The 13,586-nt window shown below is 43.0% G+C and overlaps 1 protein-coding gene across 1 annotated transcript; it reads left to right on the top strand.

Moving 5' to 3' along the window:
* The first annotated feature begins 209 nt into the window (after positions 1–209).
* Positions 210–3,946, top strand: LOC138902376 (uncharacterized). Its single transcript, XM_070190235.1, has 5 exons — positions 210–429; positions 658–788; positions 1,183–1,376; positions 2,198–2,374; positions 3,655–3,946. Exons 1-5 carry the CDS (start codon positions 210–212, stop codon positions 3,944–3,946), a joined length of 1,014 nt encoding a protein of 337 aa, XP_070046336.1.
* The last annotated feature ends 9,640 nt before the right edge of the window (positions 3,947–13,586 follow it).

The following is a 13,586-nucleotide window of genomic DNA, read 5'->3' as shown; positions in this document are numbered from 1 at the left end:
CAACTTGTGGATGATGAGAAACTGGTAGAGGAAGAGGAGATCCCAAACAATGTTGTGCATAAAAATAATGAAGTGCGGATTGATATTGATGGAATGGTGGAAGAGACTCAAGAGGACGTGAACCCGTCTAGGGATCATGTGATTGACATACCGGAACCGGTAGTGTAAAAAGCTAAGGCACCATTGCCTAAGCCACCTCCACCTATGCCATGAAAAATGGCGAGAATCAATTCAAAAGGTTCATTGATATGATGAAGAATCTCTTGATAAATGTACCATTAGTTGAAGCCTTGGAGCAAATGTTCGGATATGCAAAGTTTATGAAGGACTTTGTGACAAAGAAGCGGTCGATGAATTTTGAAACTATCAAAGTCACTCATCAAGTGAGTTCAATTGTACATTCGATGGCTCCTAAGTTGGAAGATCCCGGTGCTTTCACAATCCGTTGCACCATTGGAAGTGCCGAGTTTGCAAAATCTCTTTGTGATCTTGGGGTGAGTATCAATTTGATGCCCTATTCAGTTTTCAAGACATTGGGAATTGGGAAACCAAGACCCACATCTATGAGATTACAAATTGCCGATCGTACAATGAAGAGACCGTTGGGGGTGATTGAGGATGTATTGGTTTGAGTTGACAAGTTCATTCTCCTGACAGATTTTGTTATTCTTGATTGTGAAGTGGACTATGAGGTCCCGATTATTCTTGGTAGACCTTTTCTTGCTTCGAGAAAGACTCTTGTTGATGTGGAAGCCGGTGAACTCACTTCCCGGGTGGGGGATGAAAATGTAGTGTTCCACATGTGCAAATCTATGAGGCAACCGAATAGCAATGAACTGTGTTCTTTACGTGGACTTGGTGACCAATGTGATTATTGATGATACAAGTGCCACGATTAATATGGGTGACATGTTGGAGGCCGTCTTGCTAAATTTTTATGATGACGAGATGGATGGCTTCATGGAATGTGTTAATTCTTTGCAAGGAATGGGGTCGTACAACTATGCACCCCGGAAACTTTCCTTGGATCTTGAGAATAGGAAAACTCCTCCTACAAAGCCTTCAATTGAAGAGCCTCCTATCTTGGAGTTGAAGCCATTGCCTCAATATCTCAGGTATGAATTTGTTGGCCCTTGTTCTACTTTACTAGTTATTCTTTCCTCGTGTTTGACTAACGTACAGGTTGACTCTACATTGACGGTGCTCCACAAGAGGAAGAAAGTTATTGGGTGGACTTTGGCGGATATTAGAGAAATAAGCCCCACATTTTGCATGCATAAGATTAACTTGGAGGACGATGCCAAACCATCCATTGAACATCAAAGGAGACTCAATGAAGCCATGCAAGACGTGGTCAAAAAGGAGATTATCAAATGGTTGGATGTCAGGGTGGTCTACCCTATTTCCGACAGTTCGTGTACTTCTCCAGTGCAATGTGTCCCGAAGAAGGGGGCATAACTATGGTCACCAATGATAAGAACGAGTTGATTCCCACAAGAACGGTGACCAGGTGGAGAGTGTATATGGACTATCGGAAGCTAAACAAAGTCACAAGGAAAGATCATTTTTCGCTCCCCTCTCTTGACCAAATGCTTGATAGGTTAGCCGGTCATGCTTACTATTGATTTCTAGATGGATATTCGGGCTACAACCAAATCCTTATTGCCCCGGAAGATCAAGAGAAAACAACTTTCACTTTTCCCTATGGTACTTTCTCATTCAAGCGGATGCCATTTGGCTTCTGCAATGCACCAACCATTTTTCAATGGTGTATGATGGAGATTTTTACGGATATGGTAGAGGACTACCTTGAAGTCTTCATGGATGACTTTTCGGTAGTCGGGGATTCCTTTGATGATTGCTTGGCAAATTTGGATAAAGTATTGGCAAGGTATGAAGAAACGAATTTGGTGTTGAATTGGGAGAAATGCCATTTCATGGTCGAGGAGGGCATTGTCCTTGGCCTCAAAATTTCAAATAAGGGCATTGAGGTCAACAAGGCAAAAATAGAGGTGATTTCTAAACTTTCACCTCCAACATCCATGAAAGGCGTGAAAAGTTTCTTGGGTCACGCAGGGTTCTACCGGTGCTTCATAAAAATATTTTCCAAAGTGGTGAAACCCTTGTGCAAGATTTTGGAGAAAGATGCTAAATTTCACTTCAATGATGATGGCATGAGAGCCTTTGAATTTCTCAGGTTCAAGTTGACAACAACTCCCATCATCACCACTCCTAATTGGAGTATTCCTTTTGAGCTCATGTGCCACGCTAGTGATATAGAGGTTGGAGCAGTTCCGGTCTACTATGATAGAAAGACCATGAATGATGCCCAAGTCAATTACACTGTTACCGAAAAAGAGCTCATTGCCATTGTGTTTGCTATTGAGAGGTTCCACCCATACTTGATGGGTGCGAAGGTTATTGTTCATACGGATCATGCGACACTTCGCTATCTTATGAGCAAGAAATATTCAAAAGATCAGTTGATGAGATGGGTGTTATTGTTTCAAGAGTTTGATATTGACATCCAAGATAAAAAAGGGAGTGAAAATCAAGTGGCGGACCACTTATCTCGTTTGGGGGAGGAGGGGAGGCCGCATGATGGCCTTGAAATCAATGACTCCTTCTCCGATGAGCAACTCTTGGCTATTTCAATGAAGGAGATGCCATGATTCGCCGATCTAGCAAACTTCCTTGTGTGTGGAATCATCCCGGATGAGTTCTCTTCAAATCAAAGGAAGAAGCTCAAACGGGATTATCAAGACTATTGTTGGGATGAGCCTTACCTCTTCCGGATCTGCACAAATGGGGTAATTAGAAGATGTGTACCGGATGAAGAGAAAAATGTTATTCTTGAGGCTTTCCATTCTTTGCCTTATGGTGGTCAACATGGCGGAGCGAGAACGACGGCTAAAGTGCTAAGTTGTGGTTTCTATTGGCCCACTCTTTACAAAGATGCAAGTTATATGTGAAAAGATATGATGAATACCAACAGGCCGGTGGAATCTCGAAGAAGAATGAAATGCCTCTCACTACCATATTAGAGATTGATATCTTTGATGTATGGGGTATTGACTTCATGGGTCCTTTTGTAAGTTCTTGTGGAAACACCTACATCTTAGTCGCGGTTTATTATGTGTTTAAATGGGTTGAGGCCGTTTCTCTACCCAACAATGAAGCGAGAAGTGTGGTGGAATTTTTGAAGAAGAATATTTTCACAAGATTTGGTACGCCGCGGGCTATCATAAGCAATGGGTGGTCACATTTTTGTAACATGTATTTTGACACCTTGCTTAGCAAGTATGGTGTCACTCATAAAGTTATGACTCCCTAGAATCCTCAAACTAGCAGTCAAGCGGAAGTCTCCAACCGGTAGATAAAGAGTATCTTTTCCAAAATAGTGAATGCTAACCGAACGAATTGGTCGAAGAAGCTTGATGATGCATTATGGGCTTATCGGGATGCTTTCAAAACTCCTATCAGGATGTCTCCATACCGGTTGGTGTTTGGCAAAGCTTGTCATCTTCCAGTGGAACTTGAGCACAAAGCCATGTGGGCTTTAAAGAAGTTGAATCTTGATTGGGATGCAACCGCTAACTTACGGGTTGCACATTTGAATGAATTGGATGAGTTTTCGTACCATGCATATGCAAGTTCGTCCTTGTACAAAGAGATAATGAAGTACCTTCATGACAAATACATCCAAACAAAGGAGTTCAAGATGGGTGTTCTTGTTTTGTTTTTCAACTCACGATTGAAGATGTTTCTCGGAAAGCTAAAATCCAAATGGAGTGGTCCCTTTGAAATTGTGGGTGTGACACCTTTTGGTGCATTGGACTTGAAGAACAAAAATGATGAGGTATTCCGAGTCAATGGTCACCAGGTGAAGCATTATTTAGGACAAGCTGATGATGACCACATGGTGGCAGTTATTCATTTGAAGTGATGGTAATCTGCGTCGTGTCGCGACGTTAAATCAGGTGCTTCTTGGGAGGCAACCCATGCTTTCTTTTTCTTTTTCTTTTCTTCTTTTGTAGATAAGTGTTATTTTGTGCTAACTGGATTTGAAGTGTGTTGCAGGAATGAGTGTGCTTTACAGGAACTGTGCTCAGAAAAATTGGCTAAGTGTGGAGAAAGTGTGGACTGCATAATTTTGAATGCTACAACAGAAGGCAACTGCGGTCGCACAATTCTTGTGCGGACTGCACAAATTGAGATGGGAAATTGCAAACTCTCTAAAGTTTGGTATGTCAGAGAATTGGCCATTTTGCGGCCGCACATCGAATTATGCAGCCCGCAGCCAAAATCTGCGGTCGCACCACAAATTATGTAGACCACAGATCAACAAGTCTATTGAGACTTCAGGTAACAGAGTGCGGAACGCAGAAGGAATTCTGTGGCCGTACTCCTCCTTTGATTCCCCAAGTCTGTGTCTAAGTATAAATAGTAACCTTGGGCTACTGTACAAGTTGTTCCCTCTCTGAGCACTCTAAATTTTAAAACTTGGAAATTATTTGTTCAATCATCTGCCACACTTCATGCATATCTGTGATCACTTAGTTGCACTCCTTCATATCTGGTATGCTTAATTTCTCATAGAAATTTTCACTTTTTAGTTAAATTTATAATTTGTTAGATAGTTTCAGGCTATTTGTCAATAAATTTCAATTTTACTACCATGTGGGGGTTAATCTGCGTTGGGTCAATTGCTAATTGCTTTATGGGGATTGGGTAACTTGATTTGCATGCATAATTGTTAATACCACATTGAAGCTGTGCAAAAACTTGAAAACCCTAGAGGTCTGATCGAATTGATTTTGAAATCTGCGGCCCCACAAGAAATTGTGTGGTCCGCAGAGTTGAGATCTAGGGTCCTTGGTTAAGCAAGATTCTATGGCCGTACTTGAAATTGTGCAGACCGCAAAAATTCCACCGCGGCTGCAGAAAAGTGTGTGCAGTCGCAGATCAGGCCAATCTCTGTCATCAGAGAGTTGACACTTTTTTGAATTCTAGTGTGCGACCACGATGTGAAAAGTGTGGACCTCACTTCAATTCAGCAGTCGCACTCTAAATTGTGCGGTCCGCAGTTCCATATCTGCGGCCGCACTTCCAAATTATGTGATCCGCACAACCTAGTCTACGACCGCACTTGCAATTATGCGGACCGCACTTCCCCACCCTGCACTCATGTTCTGCAATGTGATATACTGTCTGTGTTCAACTAAATTACAACTGACTTCTTCTATTGCTTGTTCCAGAAAATGGTTAGATCTCGAGGTCTTGGTGACACTTCAAAGGGGAGGGGTGAGCCTTCCAGAGGCAGAGGCAAAAGCAATTTACCTCTCGCCCTCCAAAGGGTAATCAGCAAAAAAGCTACAATAGGCTGAGGATGACAGCCTGAGCCCTCTGAATCTAATTCATATGCCCCATCTCGAGAAGCATCGGAGGGCAACTCAATGCAAGAGCAGCCTGTTGTTCAATCACAGTCACATCATCCACAAGGAAGGTATCAACTTAGCGACGAACCTTTCTCCTCACATAGCACTTCCGAGGGTTCGTAAAGTGCAAGTTCAGAGCCCTCGGCTATACCTGTCCCTGAGGCACCAACAATTGCTATTGATGATATTCCGGACGATGGTCGAGGGGTTGATACTATAGTTGTCGGCCTTGGGAGGTCGAACAAGAAAGAGGTCTGGAAGGACCATTTTTTGAGCCTAGCTGCCTTCACCAGCTTTCGTGAGTGGTGGTTGGTGAGATCACTCACTCTATAACAACAATTGCAACTCAAAAATCTTGATAAGTACAATCAAGAGGTGTTGAGGCAGTTCCGAGAGAGAAAATGGTGGATGTGGTTCACCAGACAGTTGTGGATGCCAAAGAGTACTTGTTCCGGGAGTTCTATGCCAATGTGGCACATATCAAGAAATGGACCAAAGTTACAAAAGTGAGAAATCTGAAGGTGAGGTTCGACCAGATCACACTGAACTCCTATTTGGGGTTTTAGGATGTAGAGCCAGTGCAGTATTTGGAGAAGCTGGCGATGGGTGATGCAACTCACCCTTGGCTAGCTGAACTTCTTGTAGCCTCGAGGCCACCACCACCATGGATCACTGTAGGTGTTCCTATTCAGCGAAACACCCTAAATTTCGAGGCGAAGGGATGGCAGACCTTCGTATGCAGCAGACTAGACCCGTGCTAGAACGAGACAAACTTACTTATTCCATGGACAGTTCTAGTTGCCTCTATTATGGCCGGGTACCCGATCATTGTGGGTGCTGTGATGTCGGCCAACATGTCAGTGGTTGCTAGGCAGGCTGATACTTCCTACCCGTATCCCAGTACCATCACTGAGTACCTTACAGATGCACATGTAGATCCCAGAGACTATGACACGAAGGTTCGGGCGAAGAAGTCCTTCTCTTAGTATTCTCTGATGGATGCACACAACCCAAAGAGAAAGGGCCAGTCGACTACCACCATAGGCTAGTCTGATGAGCCATCGGTGGTAGGTACAGAGATAGTTGATATGCCATCCACTTCAGCAAAACCTTCTACCAGTGCAGCTGGCATGCTTCCACCTTCAGCCTCAGTACCTCCCACCTCGGCTTTGAAGCCGGTACCGATGCCATCTGCTCCACTCTCTGCGCTGCGAGTCTCCTAGATACTGGCGAGCCTCAAAAACTTGATGTAGACAACTACTGCAAAGCTGACTAACATATCCAGTCATGTTGCAGCACAGTCCTCCTCTCCGGCACCCCAGATTCCTCCCACAATCGAAGAAACATTGAAGAAGATCCCGGACAACAAGAACACTATCATGGCTACTCTGGTACAACATGGGTCCGTGATTGAAGAATCGGGCAAAGAAATAAAGAAGATGCGGAAGTTACAGGCTTTAAAGAAATCAGTGGATAAGCTCCGGCGACAGGTCACCAAGCTTGCAACAGCCGAAAACATTCCATTCGACATGTTGATAAACCCGCACCACCCAGGCCCAGATCCCACAGAGCCCACACAACATCTGGCCAGTCTGAGGCGCCAGACCTTGTTGCTGATACTACTGAGGAAGTAACCCAGCTACTCCTAGGCTTGAGAACGATGAGATCCAATTGGAGACTGAGGTCGGTGCCACTGTTGGGGACACAGAGATGGCCACATAGCCATAGGGAGTTTTCTTCACTCTCACCTTCTTATACTCTTATTTTCTTAAGCATTGGGGACAATGCTTATTTTTATTCAGGGGGTGGAGTTTCTTTGACATTTTGATGATTCTGATTCTGTATTTTGATAACTATGACACATTTGGCATGTAATCAACATATTACTATTTTCTTTTTCTTTATCATTATGTATATATTCCCTCTATTCCCTCATTATGTATATTCGCTTAGCTTTCAATAGTTTTTGTTTTATAGCTTCCTTTTATAATTTAGTGGATAATAAGCCTTTGGTTTTCTTAATGACACGGTTATTTCCAAAGGTGGTTTGTGTGAACCGGGTGACCCTTCCCAACGATGGATGGTGTGACAACCTTCTTAAGGGATTGAGTCCGTTTTTGGTGTTTAGGTAAGAATAGTAGTAATAATGAATAAAAAGACCTAATTGAGTCATGCTCGAAGAGTCAAACATGATTCACTTGGTACCAACACACTTAACTACATTCTTATGGTTCAAAACAAGGTTTTTGAAAAAAAATAGCTCTAGTTAGTGACCTTTTGACTCTTGTGTTGACTTAGACAATCATTGAGTGGTTTAGTCGAACCATAGTGATTTTCAATCTTGAATATGGTCGTTGTGGGCCCTTGAATCTATCCTCTTTAACAATCTAACTGCATGAGAGGTGAGATGTTGTTGTTGCAAGTCCAAGTACCCATGCGAATGGTCTAGAACTTGCCCCGAATGTGTTTCTAGGCGAAATTTTAAGTTTTGCTTGGCTTGAGAAGTGATTGTAGGCTCTCCTTGAGCCGTTTGACAATTTCCATTGCTACCAATGTTGTTATCCCTAGTCAACCTATTTGAGCCTAAAACCTTTCTCATTTGATAACCATATTACAACCCTTTACCCGTTTTGTCATGACCCTCTCTTGGCACCCGAGCTTTCCTTCACACTCTTGTGAAATAATTGAATAAAAATGTAAGTTTGGGGGAGAGACGAGGATTTGAAAAAAAGGTATCAAGGCACAAAAGAGAAAAGAAATGAAGATAAGGAAAGGCAAGAAAAAGAAAAATGCAAAAAGAAAGTGAATAAGTTGAAAAGTTGAAGAGATTCAAAGAAAAGTATTGATGCAAAGCATGGAGAAAGCAAAAAAGAAGAAGAAAATGAATATCATGAACAAGGAAGAGTGATGTTAAGTCTCTCTAAGGAAAAGAAAATGCCTTAAAGATTTGGCAAAACATGAGCCGATAAAATAAAATGGAGTGCTTAAGGAAAGATGAACCCATTTTATCATAGCAAATCCAACCTTAGTCCAAAAGCCTTCATTGCATTCCGAAAAAGCCCTACGTGATTTCAAGCCGAGTGAGCTTACATTAGTGGTGGTTTACATGAGGGGCAAGCCTATGGTACTTAAAGCCTTACTTGCGACATTCTTTTGAGAGAGATGAGTGAACCTTTCACAAATCTGTGGATTGAGTGTTAAACTCTTAAGTGATATAGGCAAACGGAGAGTAGAGGAGGAGGGGTTTGGGATCCACAATGACCTACATGAAAGAGCGAACTTCCTTGATGAATAAAGTCAACTCTTTATGCTCAAGTGCCACATTAGAACTATTTGTGCTTAAAAGTTTAATTTGTTGCCTTGTTAATAATTCATAGGTGGTGTGGGTAATTATTGGTCCCAATTGATGTGTGATTGATTCACCTTTGATTAGTTGGAATGGCTCTTAAGTTGTGGAGTTGGGAATTACTTTATTTACTTGAGGACAAGCAAAAGCTTAAGTTTGGGGGAGTTGATAAGTGGGAATTTTAACTACTTATTAGTGCCTTTTAACTTTTGTTTTAGTCCAAAATCGGTTAATTGTGTTCCCGAAAGCTGATGAAATGTGCTTAATTGCAGGAATATTGGAAGATGAGTTCACAAGATGAAATCCAACTCAAGAAGGAGTAATCTAAACTCAAGGACAAAAATAGGAACAAAAGCTAAGAAGTGCGGACCGCAGAATATCATCTGCGGCCGCAAGTTGTGAAGAAATCCCTATCAGAGAAATGTGCAAAGTGCGGTCCGTACATAAATTGTGCGGCCGCAAAAGCTGGGTTAGAGCAAAAGTTCAGAGAACCTGCATCTCAAAGTGCGGACCACACAATTATTATGCGGCCGCAGAAGAAGAGTCACGCGACCGCACTTACATTTGTGCGGACCGCTAAAGAGCAAGGTGCGGCCGTACTCAGAATTGTGTGGATCGCAGAAAGAAAGTAGTGCGGCCGCAAATCAGAATTATGTGACTGCAGATTTCAACTTCCGTCAAGATAAAGAAAAGTACGTACTGCGCATGGATTTGTGCGGCCACAGAACCTCCGAAAGGGCATTTTTGTCCGAAAATTCCAGCTTTGTATAAATAGAAAGAGTTTCACTTTTTAAGTTAACTTCTGACATCAGCTGCTACAGTAGACGGTTTCTTTTACTCTTTTTAGTAGTTTTTGCTTTTTTTAATTATTTGAACATAGATTTTGTCATCTTAATTATCAATATGGGTTTAATTATCATTTCTTCTCCTATTTCTTCTAGTTTAAGCATGAGTAGCTAAATTTTTACTAGGGTTGTGACTCAACCCTAGTGCGTAAACTTAATGGGTATTTGATTTATTGCTTGTTTATGGTTGGGTGTTTATTATCTAGCCCTATTCTTGTTTTTATTTGAAAAATTAATGGTTACAAACATTAATTCATGCCTATTTGACTTGGTCTCTACTTGAGAAAGAGAGACTTAGTCCAGGAAAACTTGGCTAGAAAGAAATTGGGTCAATCGAGAGATTGATAAGCCCAATTAAAGGGTCGAACCTAGAGATAGTAAAACTCAAATTGAGCTTCTTATCAACTATTTTGTTCAATACCCATTTGGACTTGAGAAAGCCAAATTGGGCAAAATCACTCTCTGACCGAGAGGTATTGAGTGGGTACTTGAGTGTTGATAGCTATAATACACCCCGACCAATAAAACAAGCTTTAACGTTTACAACCTATTAGGCAAACACCTAGGTGAAGGTCATAGCCCTATGCCTTTTATATCATTTGAAAAATAACAAAAACAATTTCCTAGTTTCATTCTTTGAATCACAATCGTAGTTTAATTTAGATTTTCAGACAAAACCAAATATTACGAAAGTGCAAATTTAGATATACAAACTCACGCGCTAAGATATATACTACTAACACCCATTCATATAGCTCCATGCGGAATTCAACCCGACACTTGTTGGGTATTACTATTACATCGACCGTTTTCATAACCTCAAAGAGAGGAGTGAAATTGGACGAGATTAGAGGGCAGGCACCTGAGATGCCTGTCACTGCACCAGCCCTCCAGGAGACTCTAGCCCAGTTTCTGAGTAACGGGTTCAGGTCGACCAGGTTCCAGAGATCATACCGATGCAATCAGTAACTCCAGTTCAGCCTGAGGTTAGGGAAGAAACTTTTGAAGCGGAGCAGCTCAGGCTCGAGAGGTACAAGAAGTACCACCCTCCTACTTTCAATGGCTTGGCATCAGAGGATACCCAGGGTTTTCTTGAGGAGTTCCATTGTATCCTTCGTACTATGGGTGTTGCAGAGACTAGTGGGGTTTTTTTCACTACGTTCCAGCTTAGAGGAGCGACCTATCAGATGTGGCGCGCATACGACTTGGAAAGTCCGGCTGAGGCAACTTCACTCACTTGGACTTAGTTCTCAGATATGTTCTTGAGGAAGTATGTTCCCCAGAGTCTAAGAGATGCTTGGCACACAGTGTTTGAGCAGTTGTGCCAGGGTGGAATGACCGTGTCAGAGTATACGGTCTGATTCAGTGATTTGACCAGGCATGCACTAGCCTTGGTTGCTACTGTTCGAGAGCGGGTTCGTCAATTTATTGAGGGGATCAACCCAAGTATAAGATTTAGCATGGACCGAGAGTTGGATATAGATATTACATATCGGTAGGTAGTAGGGATTGCTAAGAGGTTAGAGGGCATGGTGACTCAGGATAGAGAGGAGAGAGAGGGCAAGAGGTATCGAGAGTCTGGCACTTACAGTGGTACTCGTTCCTCAACGACAGCTCGTCAGGGCAGGGGTTATATGGGTTGCCTTGTTCATTCAGCACTTCTAGCCGCTAGTGGTGCTTCAGCCACTACTAGGCCCCAAGATCCTTATTATGCACTGCGAGTTTCTAATGTGCCTCAGGTATGGGGCGCTTCCAGTGGGCAGTCTAGTTGATCAGGCCCGAGCCAGTCTCAGCAGCCACGTCCTCCGAGAGATTGTTTTGAGTGTGGTGACACTTATCATTTGGTGTGGGATTGCCCCAGATTTATGAGGGATGCACCTCTACAAATTTCTCAGGTACCGCGTGCTCCACCATGTCCTTAGGCTATGGTTACAGCACTAGCTACCACCCCGCCTTCACAACCAACTAGAGGTGGAGGTTGGTCAGGTAGAGGTCGCCCTAGAGGGGGAGGCCATGCCAGATATTATGCCCTTCCTGCTCAGGACAGAGGCAATTGGATCGGATTCTGTTATCACATATATTGTTCGGGTCTATCATAGAGTTGCATCAGTCTTATTTGATCCAGGCTCCACTTATTCCTATGTGTCATCTTATTTTGCCCCGCATATGGGTGTATCTCTGAGCTCATATATTTATGTATCTACACCCGTGAGTGATTCTATTGTTGTTGACCGTGTATATCAGTCATGTTTGATTGTTCTAGTGGTTTTGAGACCAGAGCTGATTTATTATTGCTTAGTATGGTGGATTTCGATGTTATTTTGGGCATGGACTGATTGTCGCCCTATCACGCTATCCTTGATTGTCATTTTAAGATGGTGATATTGGCTATGCCAGGTCTACCGTGGCTTGAGTGGAGAGGTACCTTAGATCATGTTCCTAGCAGGGTTGTTTTATTTTTTGAAGCTCAGCGAATGGTTGAGAAGGGGTGTGATACGTATCTGGCCTATGTGAGAGATGTTAGTGTCGATACTCCTACCGTCGAGTCAGTTCTGGTAGTGAAGGATTTTGCAGACGTATTTCCAGCTATGGAGATCTGGAGTTTTTTTGGTTTGGCGGGGTACTACCGTTGATTTGTAAAGGGGTTCTCGTCTATTGCATCACCTATGACTAGATTGACCGAGAAAAGTGCTCTATTTAGGTAGAGCAATGATTGTGAGGAGAGCTTTCAAGAGCTCAAGACTGCTTTGACTAGAGCCCCAGTGTTAGTGTCACTATAGGATCGGGGCCCTATACGGTGTATTATGATGCGTCGTGTATTAGTTTCGGTGCGGTGTTGATGCAGGACGATAGGGTGATTGCCTATGCGTCTAGATAGTTGAAGGTGCATGAGAAGAACTATCATGGCCACGACCTCGAGTTAGAAGCTATTGTTCATGCCTTGAAGATCTGGCGGCACTCTTTGTATGGTATTCCTTGTGAGGTTTTCACCGATCACCGGAGTCTACAACATCTGTTTAAACAGAAGGATCTTAACTTGCGGAAGTGGAGATGGTTGGAGTTGCTTAAGGATTATGACATCACCATCTTCTATTATCCCAAGAAGGCCAATGTGGTGGCCAATGCCTTGAGTCGCAAGTCAGAGAGTTTGGGAAGTTTAGCATATCTACCAGTAGTAGAGAGGCCTTTAGCCTTGGATGTTCAGGCCTTGGCCAACTAGTTTGTTAGATTGGATGTTTTCGAGCCGAGCAGAGTGTTGGATTGTGTGGTTTCTCAGTCTTCTCTATATGATCGTATCAGAGAGCGTTGGTATGATGACCCTCATCTTCTTGTCCTTAAGGACACGGTTCAGCATGGTGATGCCAAAGAAGTCACTATTGGAGAAGACAGTATATTACAGATGCAGGGTAGGCTATGTGTGCCTAATGTAGATGGTTTGCGTGAGTTGATTCTCCAGGAGGCTCATAGTTCGCGGTATTCCATTCACCCACGTGTCGCGAAGCTGTATCAGGACTTGAGGCAACACTATTGGTGGAGGCGGATGAAGAAGGACATAGTGGAATATGTAGCTCGTTGCCTAAATTGTCAGCATGTGAAGTATGAGCATCAGTGACCGGGTGGATTGCTTCAGAAGTTAGAGATTCCATAGTGGAAATGGGAGTGGATCACTATGGATTTCGTTGAAGGGCTCCCACGGATTTAGAGGAAGTTCGATAAAGTTTAGGTGATTGTGGATATATTGACCAAGTCAGCTCATTTCATTCATGTGGTTACTATTTACTCTTCGGAGCAGCTGGCTCAGGTTTACATTAGCGAGATCATCAGGCTTCGTGGCATGCCAGTATCTATCATCTCTGATCGGGGTACACAGTTAATATCACGGATCTGGAGAGCCATACAATGTGAGTTGGGTACTCGTGTGGAGTTGAGTACAAACGGACGGACAGTCCGAGTGCA

The sequence above is a fragment of the Nicotiana tomentosiformis genome, chromosome 12, assembly GCF_000390325.3.
Source record: "Nicotiana tomentosiformis chromosome 12, ASM39032v3, whole genome shotgun sequence".
Taxonomy (NCBI): domain Eukaryota; kingdom Viridiplantae; phylum Streptophyta; class Magnoliopsida; order Solanales; family Solanaceae; genus Nicotiana; species Nicotiana tomentosiformis.
This window is presented reverse-complemented; position numbering and strand designations above follow the sequence as displayed.

Coding starts and splice junctions, on each gene's coding strand:
- LOC138902376 (XM_070190235.1), top strand. CDS start 210: ATGAAAAATGGCGAGAATCAATTCAAAAGGTTCATTGATATGATGAAG. Junction 430..657: donor TCCTAAGTTGGAAGATCCCG/GTGCTTTCACAA, acceptor TTCTCCTGACAG/ATTTTGTTATTCTTGATTGT. Junction 789..1,182: donor CCCGGGTGGGGGATGAAAAT/GTAGTGTTCCAC, acceptor ACTAACGTACAG/GTTGACTCTACATTGACGGT.